Below are 20,638 nucleotides of genomic sequence, written 5' to 3' on the forward strand. Positions count from 1 at the left end.
GAAGAATGACTGAGCATTTTTTCACTTTTAAAAAGACTTTGCTTTAAGTGCAAGAAGTGTCACAAGAGCGGCAAATTTTTCAATCCACCAAGGTTGGAATATATTTTAATTAGTTTTCGATAGCTTCCAGGAGATTCAAGCTCCTTTTGACTTCCAAGCTTGTGGAAGATACACCAAGTGACAATGAACTCAATGAAGTCAAAACGCTAGCGTGATCTCAATTCTCTTGTATTTTGAAGGTGTGTGAGGCACGCTGTTTGAAGTTCTAGTGTTTCTACTCCTTATCGGTGAAGATAACAAAAAATGACTTAATCTGTGTGTTGGATTGCCACAGAACGGAACATAATATTTGATGATTGGTCATCTGTAAACGACATAGATAAGCGACGAGCTAATGATAGTGAACAAAATAAAATGTACAGACGACCCAAATTTGTGGCGCAATTTGCTTTAGCTGCTTTTCAGCTGGTCCACTAATACAACTTCACTTCACCTTATACTTGTTAATACGAGTTTGATAGCCATTCGCGAGCAGTATAAACAAGATATATAAGGTAACGTGAAGTTATATGAGTAGACCAGCTGAAAAACAGCGGAATTAAATTGCATCACACCATTTGGTTGGGGTTTATTGTATGTCAGAGCAAATCCCAGAAAGTGGAAAACAATTTTTTCATCCTGGAGTACCAAAAACGTCACATTCACTCACCAAATTTAGTACCAAAAGAGCAACATTCTCCCCTACTCTTTTCTCTCAATTTTCATTCCCTGTTATGTCATTTTCGATCCTATGTTTATTATTTGTCAGATGTGTCAAGTCGTTGGATGCACGCGAATATAATTTTTTTAGTGTTTTGAGACAATGCATTCATAAGGATTGCTTTTGGCATTAATACGGACTGCTTTCGGCATTCATAGACTTCGCGGCTTCGCGGAGCTCCGTTTCATCCTCGGACGTTTTCACCACCTGGGTCGAAAACACACCGTTTTGATCCTTGGTATGTAACATAACTATTTTTTCGATCATTTAGATACGCGCTGACGGTACATTCAAATTGGAAAACAAATAAGTCGTTCAATTTGCATGATTATATCAATTTTTATTTATTTATAGTCAGTTAAATGTATTAAACTTTGAAAATTTCCTTTGATTATAGTAAATTTTGTTGTTGTTGTGGTTGTAATTCGAGAAATGTTCAATAAATACTTAAACGTGTAACATCTTTTTAAGTGGTACAATACAATAGATTATATGATTCCTGTAAATATACCATGTATATAAATGGTGTGTGTGTGTATATGTGTTTGTGTTAAATTTTAACAATCAAATCAATAAAAAAAAATTAAAAGCAAAGATTTTCTCAACCCAAAATTGTTTATATAAATATTACAGTAAGAAAGAACAATAACAATAATCCCCGTGTGCCGCGGCTGTCTTTCATTTCACATTTCTAATGCGGCTTGCCACATTTGTTGAATATGTTGGACAATTCGTCGATTAACGTTTCGTAGCGATAGGATACACGGATGTCTGGTACATTTGTTCGTGATATATCATTTCCAGCCACACCTTCCCGCGTATAGTTCGGACCGAGCCAATGATGTTTCATCTGCGAATTTCGGGTAATAATTTGGTTTCATTAAACAAATTTGTTGGAAGATGAAAAGACTTTTAGAAGCCATTAGAGACGGGAACGACCGGGAACGACAAAAAAAAAACGATGGGACCTGAGCAAAACGTATTGTTACAATGAATGAAGTAATAGATTTAATGATTACATTACCATGAGCTTGCCATTTCAAAGAGGCAACGTACAAATTTGAATAAAATCAGTAAACCGAACGAAAGGGAAAGTGAATCCGACAGAAAATGCAAAGGAATTGGTCGAGTTAGCTAGAAATTTAGAATTGGATTTCATGATCAACCTCAAGTTTTGACCATGACTTGAGAATTCGGTCAACATCCAAAGCTGAAGATTGAGGCGATTAGAACAGTTATGAGTCGTACGCTCATTTTTCCCGTTACTCTTTCAACCTGCATCAACAATGTATGAAAGAGAAATTATTGTCGGTCGATTGCGTTCAGTTCATCGTTGCTTGGTTAGACGATCTCGTCCTAGACACATAATTTATCTACAAATGAGAGTTTGGACATGTCGTAACCTATGCTCAGAGATATTTTGTGGATCATAAAACCCAGAGAAACTTTGGAGCTAAACTTGGCTTTTAGTTTCGGGTGAAAATAAATGTCTCAAAGGTGTATTCACGTCACAAATGACAATAGATTTGCGACCGTGAGACTACACGTAACAAAAAGAACATTTTTCAGTTATACCTTATGAGGGAATCCACTCATAACCACACTATTCCGAGCCAATTCGCACATGTCACATGAGCTTAATTTCCACACTTGTGCTGCAATGCTGTACTCTTCCATCAATGGTTCCTGAAAAGGTGTTAGAATTAAAATTTATGTTGGACAATCCAATGTTCCCTACGAACCTTAGTAAAATGAAATTGTAACGGATCATCGGTACTGAGCGATACACATAGGCCACGAGCTAAATATTCGGGAAGCGGATTTCGATGATAATTCAAAAACAGCGAGTTATTCGATAGCGGTGACATGGCAATGCCAATCTGGGACAAGTAGTACAGATACTGCAGCACCGGAACTTTGCGTAACAGTAAGCCGTGCGAAATGTTTTCGGACATCAAGAATCCACAAACCAAATGTTGAACGGGACCGGCCTAGAAATGATAGTTTGAATTTGGTTAGAATTTTGAGTTTGATTAAAAGAACAAAGACGGGAAAAAAATCTTACCTCGCCACAATGTGGCCGCAAGACGAATGTGTTAAATCCTCTTTCCCTGAAAAAAGAATTGGGTATAGTTGATTGAATTGACGAAAGGCAATTTCTTATTGTTCAACACTTCTCCCGAATTCTACGAAACTTTGTACCGTTTAGCAGTGGACTTTCAAGTTTTGTAAAATTCTGTCAACTCACTTCCTGAAGTTGTTTAAAACAGTCATATTGGCGAACGTATAGTAAATATAATATGCGTATGGTGGATTGTCTTCGTTTTTCCAATTTTCTGGTGTATCGACATCCTTATCGAATAATGGATTCTCGGGCTTCGACTCATCATCCACCGAATCAAAACCGATCACATATTGCAACAATTTATGCAGCTCCGGATGCTTTTCAGGGTCATTAGTAGCCTCAAACAATGGTAAGAAAATGTTGTCCAAAGTCTCCTGAAACGATTCCATGATGCGGTTGGTTTTGAAGATATCACTGAAAGAAATTGTCACGTGAAAATGCGTCCGAAGTGAAGGGAATTCTTTAATCTTCTTACTATAGTCGGGGTATTTGAATCAACCAACGAATGTTGTCTGAGTAAACGTTCCCTTCTATGGCCCATTTGGCTAACTTTGTCCACTCATCACGTGACTTGCCATAGATGGACAATCGGAGTTCAGCATTTTGATATTTTGATTCTTCTAAATCAGCTGCCACTTCCTACAATAATTACGACGTAAACAAGAGGTCTTGCCAGCACATTCGTTCGACCTACCTTGATAATCTCAGCAAAATATTTCCCATTCAAATAGTTGTCGGTCTTCAGAAACACCTCTCTCAACCGTGACTCTCCGATCGGATTATATTTGGCATTAAACTTATCGAACCTATGAAATGTGTTTCTGTCTGCATGTACATCCAGCATGTCCACAGTCAGATCGTATGTGGTGAGTGACATCGACTTGAATACATCGGCCAATGTCATCGCCTTCCCTTTGCTAATCGTAACCACTTCGTCAGCATTATTTTTCAGCGTTTTCTTTATGAAACGCAATAGATGTTTCTGATTCATGCACGAAGCGGCGTGAATGTGTGTGTCGACCTTACGAATATTATAAAAATCCCTGTGTGGTACAGCCTTTTGTGAAGCCAATTCACGTAACTCATTCAGTAGGACATGAAGTTGGAATTTCGAATTTAAGTAGCTCAAACGTCTATAGCAAAATGATTTCAATGGACCGTCGGCTATCATGGCACACATTGTCTGCATATCCGTTACGAATGTATCTAATTTACAGTATGGATAATTCACGTTCTCCGTACACTGTTCGTCTTTGAAAACATTGAAAACGCCGTCCACAGCTTTGATGGTGTAGCCCATACTGGGTGGAAATTCGATGTTCCAGGGGTCGTGGATGTTCGATGGAGCGTGAACCGAGTAATCTGCGAGAAAAGTAAAGAATAGTTAGCTTGACGAGAAAAAGGAGACGTTCGTACAGTGTGAGTGAGGGCATAATTTAAGAGAAAAATGAACAAACACCCGCTGCAAGATTCTCAAATAGAATTTTGACACGAATCGATAGTCGGAATGTCTGATTTTCTGACCGACGTGCCATTGATTCAATATGTTCAAGAACTTGTTTTCAGTCGGGGGTGGTTGCGGCGGTAAATTATGCTTTAACTCACAAATTGTTGTCTTACTTACTAAAAAGAATTTACTCTTTTTTTAAGGACTCTTTTCACATTACAACAGGCCCCTATTTTATAGAATAAAATCTTTGACATTTTGTAAAACTAAATTCTATAAAATTAGGCAATACAATTAGGAACAAGATTGATTGAAAGCTGAATCAAATTCAATTGATGTAAACTACAATTTGGCCCAAGCTTTTTTGTTTTGCTTTTCTGAATAAAAAATCGAAAAAAATACGGTGACACTTCAATCAGTTTTTTGTGCGAAATAATTTTTGTTTGTTTGCTGCAAAATAAGAGCCGTACGAAATGTATTTTGGAAACATTTTAGTAATCTGACTGCGGTGACTGAGGTCATTAAAATATTGGAAAAGTGTTCATTTACTTTTCTAGCTAGTGCTTTCTACTTAATAAAAAAATCTGTGAGCTTCAAAAAGAACAGAGCCGAACTGGCTAACGGGGCCCACCGGTCGATGTATGCAAAAAAATAGTTTCGAAATGCTCGAAAAATTTAAGCTTTCATTCAAAAGTTGAAAAAGCCCTCCAGGTCATGTTACATACTTTCTTTAGACAAGCTGCAATAGCTACCAAAGGGCGCTTCTGTCGAAGAGGGCGAGTAGCACACACACATTGAATTTGTCTTTAGGCAAGAAAGTGACGCCAAATTTCATAATTTTTAGTTGCACCACAAAGGACAACGGCAAGCGTTTCGGTCATTGTCGGACAAGTCTGGACTTTTCGAAACTGTTTCAGAGTGGAGAGCCGAAATATTTTTTTAAGTCGGCTAAAGCCCAAGCCGAGGCTTTAAAAAAATATTTTGTCTCTTCACTCTGGTCTGTTTCTAGCTTTAGATAAAGAGCTTAGAGCTTAGAAATTCTTTCGTTTTCTAGGTGGATGCCCAAAACCGTGTTGAATTATGACAGAATTACAGTACATGGTACAGTACGTACGAATTACATCTACAACTCTTTTGTGAAAAAGAAAGTCTCAATCATTATGAGTAGCTTGGAAGGTTTCTTGTAAATTATTCACAAATTTTTTGTCAATATTTTCAATGATGGATACAATGTCGAAAACATTGAAATTCGTTTCCATCACTTCTACTTCGTACGGGTCTATACATTAAAAAAAAAATGTCTAAAACTATCCCTGGATAATGACAGATATAACTGATCCGCATTACTCAAAAAAGCCCAATATGAGTTCACAGACATTGACGACAAATTTGACTTGGGATAGGGTATGCTCCCCCATTTACTTTGTTAAATATTTTTATGAAAATTCATTTAATTATTGTCGGTGAATTCCACTGATGTTTTCACTTAAAAGTCGTGTTAAACATAGAATCAACACAATACGAATTAGTCATAGATTTTGTTTTTGCCGATGAATACATAATTATAATAATGAACGGGTCTATGCCGCTTTCAAAAGCGTGCAATTTAAAAAAAAAAACGAAAATTTCAAATCAAAATATTTGGTGTCCGGGCGGTTATGTAAAATCATGATCATCTGAAATCATTGCCATTCGTCATATTTAAGCTCAATTGAGTCAATTAAGTTGACATGGAATGGAGAGATTACGATTTACAATGATAAGTTGACATAAATCTTTGAGTATAAGTTACTTCTCCATACAAAATATTTGGCGAGTCTACTTATAAAGCACAAGTTTTATGTCGACTTATAAGTGAAAAAATCGGAATCGTTATATTGAGTGTCCAGTATTTTTTTTAAGTTTTCGGAATTTACACAGTCGGCAACTTTGAAAGTGACGCATTTTGTTTCAGCTGTTTTCCACATAGAAAGTGCACTTGTTTATGCGTGCAAAATACTTTTGTTGAGGTCAACAAGATCAGGTGAAACGAAACGCGGCACTCATTTCACAGCCGACGACTGTAAAATTGACAGTCGGAATTTTGACATTTCGCAGAATAATTTCGGGATTTCCATTTTTTTTAGATGTGTATGTTCTGAGAAATATAAGGTCCGACAAACTTTATGCAGTTCATTTCAATCGACGTTACGTTGTTATATACTTATACATATTAGGGTGTTTCTCAAATGCAGTTGGTTCTCTCACCATCGTAAGTCCATCAGATACTTCCAACAAAGAAATTTCGCTATTCTTCAGGGCGTCTAAGGGCAGTAAATTCGTTGACAAGGGTCTCAATAAATGAATTGAATTGAGGGGTATGTTACAAATTTCAGGTAAGCATTTACTGACTTCAGACGCCCTGAAGAAAAGAGAAAACTTCCTGTTGGACATAAATATGAGAGGGTAAAAAAACCAACCGCATTCGAGACACTTTGTGTCGTAATGTTGTTATCATAAGGTAGGAATACGGATTGAAATGGTCGGTTCCTATAATTCTCCAACAGTAGCCAAAGAATTTCTTTCATTCTTAGAGTAGCGAACATATTCAACAAAAATGCAATTTACAATTGCACGAGAATTGAAGCTTCAGGACGTATGATTGCATAGCATAATTTAACACAAATTTCTTAACAATTCAACAAGTCGTCCACGTTACAATATATATTCGTTCGGGCCACATTTCCCTGTAGAACACTGAACTTCCATCCGTATTTTTACATAAATTTTTGGTTTGTTTTAACTTGACAGAATGACAGTGAAAAATGTCAGCAACGAACGGAGACACAATTCATAATAAACACAACAGCCTAGACTATACACGTTTGGTAAGACTTGAGAACATGAGTTAGTCAAATTTAACACAAAATAACAAAAAAAAAATTATACAAATGAAATGCTACGACCAATTTTACTTGAACTTTTTTTTTGACTTCGTCCCAAAAGATAACAAAAAACTTATAAAAATTGGTGGTAATTTTCTGGTCGCACCGCGACAAATTACCTCTCGGTCTTCGACGATTCGTATTTCTGTATTCTTCTATATTACAAGAGAGATTAATAAATAATGATAATAATCGAATGGTTGTGGTTCCATTAATCTCATTATCAATTCATTGCATCTTATGACGTACCTGCAGTTGTGCGTTTATCTTCATACAAAACGTCGGCGCTCATTTCTTTCTCATGCACGGACTTCAAGAACCGAGCTGTTGTCGGTGGAAACGATTGATTCGAAGCACTCATGTAACGTTCGCGCAGCTCCAATGCTTGGATCACTAATTTCGATGCACGTTCCAAATCCTCCAGAGGCACCCCAGAGGTGTCCTCGCCGGAGATTGATACTCTACGAGAAATGATTTGAACGAAAGAATGAAATACGGTTCATGCGTAAACAGAAGAATGTAAAAACCATATTTACCGCTGAAAGTGTGGAACCAGCTCGTGTTCATCCAGATTTATATCGTCATCTGAATGAACTTCAGCAGCTAGAGATTGTTTGTCCTCCATTGCCCTGTAATAATGAATTTATGAATTAAAATTGTTGATGAATAGCAACAACAGCATTATGGAAACAATTGTACGCTGTGCGACAAAATTGTTGTGTGAGACTAAAGTCGCTCTCAAATGAGAACATGGCAGCGTTTTTTGATTGAAAAGGAACAGTTATGAATCGACTGGATGAATGTTTTGAGTTCCGTTTCGTGAAAGGAAGGACTAGTCGACAAACAGCAAAGTTGCGGAGTCATTAACTTTTATATCGAGTATTTACAATCGAAAGTAATGGTAAAACGTAAAAAAAAAGTTCGACCGTCAAGTTGCCACTCAGAATTCAGAACAAATAGACAATTTTGAGAAAGTGTTTCTTAACACGTTAGTATTACCCCCTCGTGCTACACGCAATTAATTTCGTTCGTTCCTTATTTGATTCATCATACGAATCTTGATTGATACGTTTTTCATTTCGGAGCTGTAAGAACGGAAAAAATTTCGGCTTCAGGTGTTTATGAACCTACCTACCTACCGTGCAGTTCACTTTATCACTCCAAATCTATAAATTCACGGTTTGAATTTTCACATTGATTGGGGCTATCGGGGAATTGGATCTCATCCATTCGGAATATTAGTGGACGTAATTTACGCAATGGTGTAAGTCGAAAATTGATTGATAATCCATCATCCTACGTGTAATTCGACAGGATAGTGGCAGCTTAATAACTTTTATCGTACAGACACAACAGAATTAATTCACAACAACTAAAACACAATACAACAATTTCGCTGGTAAAACACGACAACTAAAATTTTGGTAACATTTTCATTTTCACACAACAGCTTGACTAACACTCAATGGAAATAAGGTCCAATAACATAAACATCTACACTTTTTGGCTGCTTTCGTTTTACACAAATTTTATTTTTCTTTCAGTGTCCTGACTGAGTCTGAGTCTTTCACGTCTTTTGTTTCGTAACTCCGAGACTCCAAGAACGTTTAACGGTGCGAAGATACGTCTTAAAGTGCTGAATTTTGTGTTTTATTAAATAGAAATTGACATTCAGTGAAGAGCGGGCAATGTACATAGCCAGAATAAACAATAACGTTTCCATTTAAATTACCTTGGGGAACTCTGGGGTCGCCACTGACTTCCAGTCGGACTATAAGAATTAAATGTAAGACTTTCGTTTTTGCTTGGTTGATTGCTAACTCTAAATTCACCATGAACCAATCAACGGAAAGCAATTAATCAAAATGAAAATTTATCCGGCACTGTCAACTTCTGCACGTGTTCCACGCCAATAACACACTCAGATTTTAATCGATTGCGAACACAAAACCATAATGTCGTCGATCATTGAGAAAAGCTAAACTACAAAAGCTTTCGTGAAAGCGCTATAAAATACTGAGCATGTAATTAACGCAACTATGCTTGCGGAAATATTCAATTATTTCCATTGAACCTCTGGGCATTCTTCATTCAGCTTAGCATAAAGAATTCTGTTTATTTTACCCCTTGAGGGAAAATACGATTGGCTTTCCAGCATTGAATTCACATCGATGTTAGCTTAATTATTAATCGATCGATCAATAATATTTCGAAAATGAAAACCATCTTACTGTTTTAGTACATTGGTAGCACTTCGTCGATTCGATGCAAATTTATCCATGTCTTTAGCGAATGAAAACATTTGCAAGATTTTCATTCGATTTCTTCGTTAACTTCAAACCACAAACAAGCGAACACCGAACAGGAATCGGTGTCCAGTACTTCTTCTCTTTTCGAAAATAATTTTGTTAATGAAACGGAAACCTTTGAAAAACGCAATGTCGCTTTTGAAAAAGATTATGCTAATGGCATATATGATGTTGAATACCAAACACCTCATATTTCTTGTTGCTTCGTCGTAATGAAAGCGTTCAGTTGACAATGAATTTAGGTTAATGTTTTAGTATTTGGACATTTGTTCGCAGGCACAACTCAGTCAAAATTCATTAAAAAATCACTGCTTCGTTACAAGAACATCGTAATGAACAACATTCAATGAACATAACCATTCAGTTCTAGAGTCAGTGTGCTCACGGAGCAAACCTTTTATTCGAAGTAAATGAATTAAATCCAATAGGTGTTGACAACCTCAATAAAATTGAAAATAGTTTTTTACCCGGATGTATTTACAAAGGGAAAGCAACAAAAAATTCACGAGAATTTCTTCTAGAATATATGATTGCAAAAAGTTATTTCGCGATACATATCTGGGTAATTCCAGCTAATTTGTGACTGTTCGAAATATTTTCACCAATTGAAATGCGATTTCGGCAAACTTTTTTTTTCCTTGAAAGCTGTTGACCAGACGCGTCGTTTAAGCCCCATATTAGGTGGGTGGCCAAAAATCTCGGGGAGATACCACCATAAAAATGTATGCTTGTTTTCAGCAAATTTTTGAAAATTCTAGTTTATTTCACGAAACCTGAACCGATTTCACTAAACTTTTTTTTTTCTAAAAGCTATTGACAAGACGCGTAGTTTAACACCAATATGAGGTCATTGTAAAATGCGGTCTCGGGGAGATATGACCAAAAAGTGTTTGTATTCGACATTCCGAGATATTCTCAATAAATCTCAAATGATTTTTGTAAATTTGTTTTCCTGTAGATGTGACACGAAATTAATTTTTTTTAACGATTTTTGGTTCATTCTGCTTTCAATCAGGTTAGTTGGGTGAGTAAAGTAGGTGAAAACAGCTTCCGTGACCGTGACATATCAAGAGCTGGTGCCTGTGCACATCTTGAAAAATTTTGTAACCATTTTTTTAAACGGTTTTGAGCCAAAGCAACATTTTCTATAGGGGAACAACCACCTCATATTGGGCTTAAACTGCGCGTCTTGACCATAGATTTCAGGTGAAAATATTTCGAAAAGTCACAAACGTGTAACGCAACTAGCCGCCGACTTTTGCGATCACACAAGTCACACTTCGCAGGCTAAAAATTCCAATTCTTGTTGGTATGAAAGCACTCTGTCTCCTGAGTATTAGATTTATAGACTGATTTGTTACTGCAAAACATAGCCAACACAGCTCACTTTATGCCTCACAGATAACGAAATTTGTAACGAAACTAACCATGGAATTACCCATCTATGGAACATGCGACAATGTTTTTGTTTCCCTGTCCAAGTCCCTGCCCTAATTGAACAGAATTTTATTTGTATCTCGAATATTTATTTTTACGTTTCTTGGTTTCACCAAAGAAACAAGAAAACAGTAAACGGCAGAACCATTTTGATGCGGATTTTGATGATAAAATAATCATCACTTTACGTAAGCTCGGTACGCTTTCATGCCTCCATTAATGTCTTAGACATTAATGATCGTTTTAAATGTCTGTCTTTTTATATTTCCCTGTGTGTTGAGACTAACATTATGCATCAGCTCGGAGAGAGAGTTTGCGTTTATCTTTGCATCGACACATAAAAAATGATGTTCACCTGTGTCCAAATGCTTATTTTGACTAGTTGGATTATGATCCGAGCCTTCGGCTTAGTATCACAATCACCAACTCGTCAAAATAAACACTTTGACAGAGATGCATAATATTTAATGCTTTTAACCTGTTACAGACGGCTGCCATCTGTTATCGATAACGACAAGCTCTGACTGATGTGGTCGAATATAGCAAAAAGCATGTTCTAAACAAATGAAGTAAAAGATTTCTGAAATTTTTCGATCAAATGAACTAATAGATCAGATAATAAAACTGTAAATATGTTTTGCTTGCAGTCTGTGACAGGGTAAGATAAGAAATGTCATTGGTCTTGTTTGCTAGATGTTTTTTATCACCATCCCACATACTTGTAAGGTGAAAATAGTTTTATTTTCTATCGAATTTAGTAAGTTACTCGTTTACAGCTGAAACGGTTTTTGAATATTAACAGGTGAACATTTTTATCTTATATGTCACAATTCCTAGATAGAATGTTATGTGTTGTTTCTTCGCCGTTTGTCAATGAATGTTTGGTGTTCAAGAAACATCAAACAATCACTAGAATGTCGCAGTCTTCAAAAAAAAATCTGCAAAGCATTTCGGTGGTGATTGAAGAAAGGTTTTGACATAAACATTGCCTTGCATCTACCGATGTGTACAGCAGTCGAAACGTCACCGTACATGAACAATAGATTACGCACAATATAGCTTCTATTGTTTGCGATTCTTTTGTTCTATTGTTCAGAATGTGCGGATACTTTTTGAGAGTAGCCTTAAATTAAGGCTCTTAATAGTAGTACTTACTGAAATGTCTATTTATAAACAAGAACAGAGAAATGGAAGTCGGTTTATTGAATGGCATACTTACTTATAATTCAATTGTCGTTGTATCTGCAATTTTCTTTCAATTTGTTCAATGGGAAATTGAGAGACCTCATACGGTGCTGATATTTCGTTAGGCAACATGACTGCATCTCCGTCGATTGTTGTTGACGAAATGGTCATCGGTGATGGAGAAGACTCGCCTATAGGGGTAAAAACATGATAAATTAAGTTTCTTAAAGATTTTCGTTCGGAAATGTTTTTTATGATCCCCAAAAGCGGTAAAAACGAAAAATGATTTTGCCGCCAAAATTTTGTAATTGCTTGAGCCGGTCAAACAAAAGGGAAACAATGAAGCTTGAAATGGTTGGTCGATTGGGAGAGTTAATTTAGTTTGAATGAGTGGGACAGAACCACAGAACCAAAGGATGCAATGGGCCTATTGTGCGAGTAGTAGACTCGGCTGATTAAGAAGTACCATCACAATTTTTATTTCTGCTAGGAAAGTACCCAGTCAAAAGTGACACATTTAAAACACCGTAACTTTCGTAATAACAATGATTACACTAACAAGCCCTCATACTAGAAAATTGGCTTTCGTGTAATGATTTCTTAGACTTTCATGTGACGTGTTGCCTGTTGCTCCAACTTACCCCTTGTTCTGACAGTGTCAAAATATTCAGACTTTAAAATATTTGGACTTTTGGGCGATATCATTTCAGCCTGATCACATAATGAATCAGTCGAATCAATTCGAATTAGCACGCCGCGTACACTCATTTTGAATTTACACAATTAACTGAAATTTCCCCGCACTAGGTTAAAAGCTTAAAGCATATAAAATGTTGACGCGCAGTTATTTATGCGATTGTTGTCACTGAACAATTTCTGCTGTAAATCAGAAGAAGTTCATTAGTCTACTGCGTTTTTTTTTTCGGCTGATAAAAATAAAAGAATTCTTTATCTTCAAGAAAAAGTGCTGATTAAGCGATAAGATATACAAAAATTCAAAAGATAACCAACACGACGATATATAAGACACTACACATGTTTGATTACAATTTGAATTTCTTCAAATTAAAGTCGTACGGTTGCTCATCAATACAATCACGGTTTCCATGCAAAACATTTTCGTTGATTTGTTTGATCGTACAGGTATATAGTTCATACGATGGAATGGGAAGGCAAAATTTATTTTTGATGCACAAACATCCAATGGAAAATGCCGAACTCTGACGACAGATATCATTTGACATCTTTTTTTTATTTATTTATTGTATTATCAGTGATGGTTTACGTTAGATACATATGCGTCTAGTAGTTCAACTTGTTATTAATTCGAACATTGGAATAAACGCTGAGACACGCAGCCGATATAATAATGGCAAGAAGAATTTAAGGAAAATTCCATTCGAAGGTTTTCTCCCGTTGACATGGCACCGATGAACACCAGTCAAAATATTTGATATGGCTGAATAGATTTTTGGACAAAATTCTTGTGTCACTTCACTTAAACTAGTTATGGAACAAACGCGTAATCATGATGTAATCGCATGACTAGGAGGAAAAAAGTTCATTTTCTAAATTCCCATTCTCTCTGAAACTAGCATCTTAAGCATTTAAATTCAACGCAATTGACGGCGAAAACAAATGAAAATTGCGTTCATTTCAATAGCAAAACAATTTAACCGAGAGTGGATATCAGTTGTAACATTTAATAAAAATCATAAATGCGAGCGTAGAGAATGGAACGGTATAGGACTGATAAATCAATCGTAAAGTAGTGTTTGGAAAACTGTGGCAACACTCATTACAGTTGGTTATTTCTATTGAATTTAAGTTTAATAAACCACCGATAAGATATAGAGATTTCGGAGCAAAACGAAAAAACAAAAACTGAATAATTGAAAATGCAGCCCGCAATGATGTGGGAAAACTGAAAACGTTCAGCGAAACGATTTAACAAACAACACAAAAATGTTATTTCGTTTCTACAACTAAAAATAACATCGGTTTTTCAAATATCATCTACCTCTGCTAGTCCGGTCGGAACGCTACGAAAAACAAACTATTCGAATTTTCTGTCTTGATACAGTTTTGTTGTTGGTACCGAATGTAGACTAAAATTGAGTTGAAAAGTCGATATTTAATTCTTGGTTTGGTTTTGACATAAGTACTTCCTGCTTAAACTATTGCTCTTATCCATTTTGCCGAAAAATAGTGAGAATTAAATAGGATTAATTTATCCAGAATCGGTTCCATTTAAAAATGAGAAGAAATCATTCCGAGATTTTTGAGTGACGAAGACGCCATTTCATTCAGTCAGTAACAAGTCAACCCGCTTCCTCGGCGATTATTTAGATAAGACTGTAAGTCTTCATTAACACAAGTAACAGCATATTATGTCAAAATGTCAATGTCCAAACAATTTCGTAAGTTATTTTCTCACGATTCCTCGCAGAGATGAGAATTACTGCAATCCGGTAATGAAACATTTTACTCGTAGCACCTTTACGCGCAAAAGTCCATGTTCAAATTTAACAATTTCCATTCGACGCGCAAAAGTCTATGCTCGTTCAGACCCGACTAAGCAGATATTGTTTGCTTGTCAATAGCGACTCTTGGTGGCATTGCATGTATTGCCAATTATAATGTTAAACATTGTTTATTAAGATACACAGCATACGCAGCTAATGTATAACAGTTTATAATAAAATTAGCGTCTACCTATACTCTCTATTTCATCGAACATTTCCACACACAATACATCCAGTTCAATGTGTCGGTAGGTTATTTTTTTTTTCATGATTTCAGAGTAGCGAACAAATTTTTTTCTCAGTAACAAAGAGAATCTCTTACTGTTATATAGTGTCGACGTCTTCAAATTACTCGGATGTTGACTCTCACAAAACGAAATGCCGGCCTGTTTTTGAATCTTAATAAGAAAAACGTCACCGTAAACGAAGCGTAGCCAAATCTGCCACTGTACTAAGTTGTAAAGCTTTGAAATCGTTTCAGGATGGAAATGGAAATGGAAATCTTGCCAGCAGTGCCTCTACGAAGGAAAAACTCGAAGGAAACTTCCATCTTTAGTCCAGAGTGGACCTATGCCCAAAACTATTGAAAGTCAAAAAGGTTAATTAAAGTCTTTCATTATGTATGAGCCAGAGCTAACCAGAATTTGTTCTTTTCATATGGAAGAGATTTTACTTAGCATAGAACTTTGTGCTGTGTACGATGACTACTTAGAAATCTGCTCATCTCTGCTAATAACAATAACGACAACGGTAAGATATTAGCTACTTATTTGCAATAGATCGTAATGTATGTTAGAAACAATTACGGAAGGACACACGGGGATTTAATGATCAAAATCATGGCGTTTATTAAAACCAGGGCGTTTACGTTAATTCGGATATATTTACAAACAAATTGAGTTAAGCCTCGTTGAGCCAGTAGATCTAAATCTAAGAACCTCTCAGAGAAAGAGGTATTCACAACTAACTTCAACAATAAGCAATGTTTAATTGCAACTTGAAAAATCGCACTTAAATACAATTTATTTGCAAACATTTTGGGAAAATACCAGCAACGGAATATTTCTGGCTTTATCAATGGGATTTTTCTTTTACAAATTGTTTGTAATACCTTACCGTTATTTCACTAAATTTCGACCAATAACTACCAAGATTGGGAAAATATAACGGTAATGCTATTATGGCCAACAGTCACCCCATATAAAAAAAACGCTCGAGTATTATCATCGGTTCAATTTTTAACTACACCTTACGATTATCCTTCATGCCCTTTTAGCGACATCTTATCTGACCGTCAAGTTTCATTTTCTTTAAGACCGATTACAATAATAGAAGTCAAGGTTGTTGAAATGCCGTCTTTACCACGTACATTTATAAATGTTTTTTACTAACCCGGTTTTTAATGATAGATGACGTCCTGCTTAAAAGGACTGTATAGTGATGAAGTGTTTACGATTTATTCACAAGGAGTTTTGTGCATAACATGTCGAAAGGATTAGGCTTTACAATAATTTAGCGGTTGCATTTCAGGATCTGATTTTATGAATGCTACAGGAATTTCATAATAATGATGTAGCTATAGTTTTAAGTGTCACCCTCAGCGGTAATATCATCCACGTCCATTTTTCACTAACGCGAAAAGCAGTTTAGGGAAAAATCAATAAATAAACGGAACGCATTTATTCACATTTAGCAAAATTGAATGTTATAGTGTGCCTTTTATTGACCGATTATTTTATGGTAATCAATTCATTATGGTTTTATTGCTCCTTATTAAAAAGAACCATAGCGCTCAGGGTTTATAAATAGAGTCAAAGTTTTTGCTTGTTAGTCGCACAATTTCACACACTGACCGGTCAATAAATTTATCCAGCCTGACTCATTTGAAATGTAATTAATGTTGCACCTCTTTTAATTTCGCTCAAGAAAATTATTAATAGAAAATGTCTTACCCACGAGTGCATAAATTTGTGTAAATAATAAACGTGTCACACTGGCAATAGCGCATATCGAAATACATTCAAAATATCTGCCATAACAACAATACTCATATAGAGTCTTACCGATTTTAATTGCGCCTTAACTCATGCAAATGCTTATTGGGATATTTTAACATTTTCGTTCTTTATATTCTTTAGAAAAAGAAATCGTCACTTCTATGCGTCGGTATTGGTTATACACACTTGAGCAAATACGTACATTGTGTTTATGCTTTGTTTATTGTTTTGTCGTGCGATGGCAACGTCTTCATTGTTCACCGGTGTAAATATTATGGTTTGTTTTTTTGTCCCATTTGTAGACGTAGAATATTGAGTTATTATCAGGCGTGTGACACTTTGAACGATCTACAACAAACCCAATAAAACGCAGATTTTTGTTTTGGTCAAGTTGAATTTCAATGTAGACACTGGCTGTAACCACGTAAATTACCGACCCATTTGACCGATTACCAGCTGGTCCACGGGATAATAAATGTCTGAACTTTTTTAATAGGTCTGATTTTGTTTTTAAAAAAATATTTGAAACGAATAGAATAACTTCTACGACGTAGAATTTCCAATTTTATACCAGAAATCGTTTAAATTTGCATTTAAAATGTTTGTCGATTTATTTGACTGGGTTTGCGGAATAAGAATAAGAATTGTTCTGCTCATTCTAAAGTTTTTTTTTTAACAAAAAGAATCAGATTTTAATTGAAGAGTCATGGGAATATTCGGTGTTAATTGTAGCACTGTAAGTACCACCGGTTCGAAAAACATTTCGGTACATTTATGGTATTGTCGGTAATGAGCTGAAAGGTATTACCGGTATTGCACAGTCTGTATTATACCTCTAACAAAAACAAAAAAGAAATTGCTAGTCGGTCTATCAAAAAAAAAAATTGTGTGTCATACCCCAGGCTACATTATACAGAAATCAACGAACAATAAAAGTTGTCCGGATGAAATCGTCTTGTGCAAAAAAGATGCAAAATAATGGCGGCCACTATCAGTTTTTCTTTCCTCTCGAAAAGGTGCCTTCATCCAATAAAACTTGTGTATTATTTACCTGCTTTGAACTTCTTCGACGTTTGTTCCATGTCTGTGTCCACGTCGAATGAAAAACTTTTCGTTTGATACGCGTCCATATTAATGTTTTGATGTCAACTGAGTCTCGTTTAACCGAAATCACCAAACTTAAAGCAACTCGAAATAAGCAAAACGAAAAAACTTTGTTCTTTATTGATAAGCAGAGATGATTAAGAGATGAACAATGTTTAACATGCAGCAACTTTGAATTGAAATGTTATTAAAGGAATTTGCCATTTCACTTCTGCGTATACTGACTGATACTGAATGTCATCATATTCTATGAAAATTACAAATGTGTATATAGTCAAATGTGTTCTCTTTCACACTATAGGGCATTAACAACACCAAATAAATGTTTTATGGTAAAATTCGGAATGAGAAACTCCATTCAATATGAACGTACACTAATATTGATCGAACATTTTTATCTGCTTGTGGCTCTTACAAAGACCTATACTTGTTTGGAATGAATTTTTGTTGTTTTTGGGCTTGTTTTGTTTGAAACACTCCAGCTTGCATTTTAGTGCGGTGCTCTATGTACTGTACAAAGTCCACCAATTCGGTTTAATTTAGAGGCGTCAATCAATCTGCAGAGAAACTAGTGAGTTGGGAGAGAGGTCTCCACTGTGTGCTAGTGTACTCGATTCAAAATGTTCGATGTTATTCTCTGGATACTTGCACCGCTATAGAATAACTTAACTTGACTTAACTCAACACCCATTTTTTGGGAGGAAGAGAGATCACCGGAAACGATGCAACGATCAAATCATACCAATTGGCAGAAATCATCTTTTTTCAGAAGATGGAAAATTTTACAGATCACTTTATTGTGACACTTTGAACGTATTTCGCAACCAAAAACAACAACTACTGGACTTCCATTCTGATAAACTAAATGTTTTTCTGTCTCGTTCTGATAACCGTTCCGTTTGTTTGTCTTGAGTGGACATTTACCGATAACAGATAGAACACTCAACACAAACTATGGATGAAATTGAACACTTGAACAACAACCTTTTACATGAAAGAACAACAAAAATTATTTTAGTTTTAAATGTTGTTGTTGGCTCCGTAGAACCGTAGTAAGAAGAGACAAGACAAACTTATTTACATATTATAGTTTAATTAGAATTAGCACCAATTGGAGCCAATTTAATCTAGGACCGGACTGATGAAAAACTTTTTCTGTCACAGAATCAGTGCTTCTGTGTGTTGATATATTCTCTCGTCCCAATCTCAAACCGACATGAAAAAAGGAACCAATCCTATTTATGTTACAAAATAATTGTGTATCGAAATTGAATCAATTCGAAATTCACCCACAATGACTAAACTGCGTATATTCCTGACGTATCCAGCCCGACCATGTTTCACTCTTTATGTTATATCAACCATTTTTATGAATAAACGATTAATAGTCTGTAGAAAACAAAAACAGAACGGCAATGGAATTGTGGAGATCCGACAATCTAAAGTGTTGAAATGTTTGGACAAGGGCGAAAAACTATTCGTAGAGTGTCCTCTCATATAAATTGTCCCTATCGGAGTTGATTTATAGGATGTTGAATGACCTGTGAAATTATATGAAAATGTAATGGAAAGAGTGTGGTCGTCGTTATATGGCCTTCAGGAATTAAAGAATATATTAAAGAAAAGTCTATAACCACGATATCAATTTTTTCGGACGATTAGTGCGTGTTTCAAAATATTCACTAATGGATAAGCAATTACTGAAATTTAAAGTAAGGGATTTGAAACACATGGCAAAGTAGTTTCGTTGTCTGCGATTAACCTGCGGTCTATTAAATGGATAGACAACAATTCGTCATTAAAATTAACTCATGTAGGCTAGTTACAAATAGACAAAATTTAAATTGCAACATCGATTTACACTCAATTAAGGTCGTTGAAATTTTTTTTAATTTAATAAGGCTCACCTGACCGATTTTGAGAGAAGTATATCTTAGGCACGGAACTAAAAAACAATTTAAAAATGAAATTCAACGTGCTTTAGGGAAATTTTAGTGTTACACGTGATTGCAAATCGTGACGATGTCGCTCAAAAGAAAAAATACAGTTGATGATGCTGCCAAAAATAGAAAAATAATATCAGCCCCAATTGTTTGGGCAGCAAACAGTTTGAAACTTTGTAAACAGATGAAATGATTTTCTTTTGTTGATTTATATCATTTAAGTCCACTCTTCCCATAAGCATATTGGAAGCCTCTACTCTACGTTTCTTCTCATTTTTTGAACAACTTTGAACATTTGATTAGTACTTTCTAATCCGAAATGTTATTGCATTTGTGTATAGCTCTATTCTGTCTTTCACGACATCGCTGTGCGTGTACCACGAAAAAAAGTCAGAAACTAAACAAATTCAGAGATACATTTCAAATCCAAATATCACCCAACTAAATGCTAAAATGGTATATTATGACGGCCGTGGATGTATTTTTAGAATAAGTTTTATGAAACGGTCTAAATTTAAACGAAAATTTATTTCCGTTTTTTCCTCTCTAAAATTAAGTTGAAGAGATCGCACTTTTTTTCATATTCACGTTTATGTAGGTTGGGAAAATATACCATATTGTGATAGCACAATTTTGGCCATGCAATGGAAAGTGAATAGATCTAAATAGACGCCTAATGATCTGGCACGCAATGATCTCTGGCTAATGTCGTCATTTCTCTGAATGTTATCCATTCATACCAAAAATGTTTAAACCAATAATCGTTATTTGTTAAACTAGGGAAGAAAAGTTGAAAATTTCATTCAGAGGGTGTTTAGTGGGGTTAGAGAGGTTACACGAGAAAATGAAATTTCCTACTTTTCTTCCAGAGGTCAACACAAT

General features: G+C 35.6%; 1 protein-coding gene and 1 long non-coding RNA gene across 10 annotated transcripts; one reads left to right on the plus strand and one right to left on the minus strand.

The window, feature by feature from the left end:
- Positions 1-1,163: 1,163 nt before the first annotated feature.
- Positions 1,164-18,219, minus strand: LOC119067161 (AMP deaminase 2). 9 transcript variants are annotated; one of them, XM_037169955.1, is made up of 13 exons: positions 13,990-14,092; positions 12,829-13,066; positions 12,222-12,378; positions 7,793-7,885; positions 7,506-7,717; positions 7,376-7,411; positions 3,580-4,247; positions 3,361-3,524; positions 3,009-3,299; positions 2,826-2,871; positions 2,503-2,751; positions 2,336-2,446; positions 1,164-1,610 (listed from the first exon to the last, which is right to left on the minus strand). In XM_037169955.1, the coding sequence occupies exons 2-13, from the start codon at positions 12,953-12,955 to the stop codon at positions 1,452-1,454; spliced, it is 2,313 nt and encodes a 770-aa protein (XP_037025850.1). In that variant the 5' UTR covers positions 12,956-13,066; positions 13,990-14,092; the 3' UTR covers positions 1,164-1,451. The 9 variants fall into 9 exon arrangements, with proteins under 9 accessions (XP_037025850.1, XP_037025851.1, XP_037025853.1 ...); XM_037169956.1 differs by having other exon boundaries at positions 14,029-14,047; XM_037169958.1 differs by lacking the exons at positions 12,829-13,066; positions 13,990-14,092 and adding an exon at positions 17,761-18,219.
- Positions 11,773-13,739, plus strand: LOC119067165. The gene is made up of 2 exons (XR_005085879.1): positions 11,773-11,804; positions 13,593-13,739. It is a non-coding gene; the product is annotated as an uncharacterized LOC119067165 (long non-coding RNA).
- Positions 18,220-20,638: the final 2,419 nt, after the last annotated feature.

The sequence above is a fragment of the Bradysia coprophila genome (genome assembly GCF_014529535.1).
Source record: "Bradysia coprophila strain Holo2 chromosome X unlocalized genomic scaffold, BU_Bcop_v1 contig_12, whole genome shotgun sequence".
Taxonomy (NCBI): Eukaryota; Metazoa; Arthropoda; class Insecta; order Diptera; family Sciaridae; genus Bradysia; species Bradysia coprophila.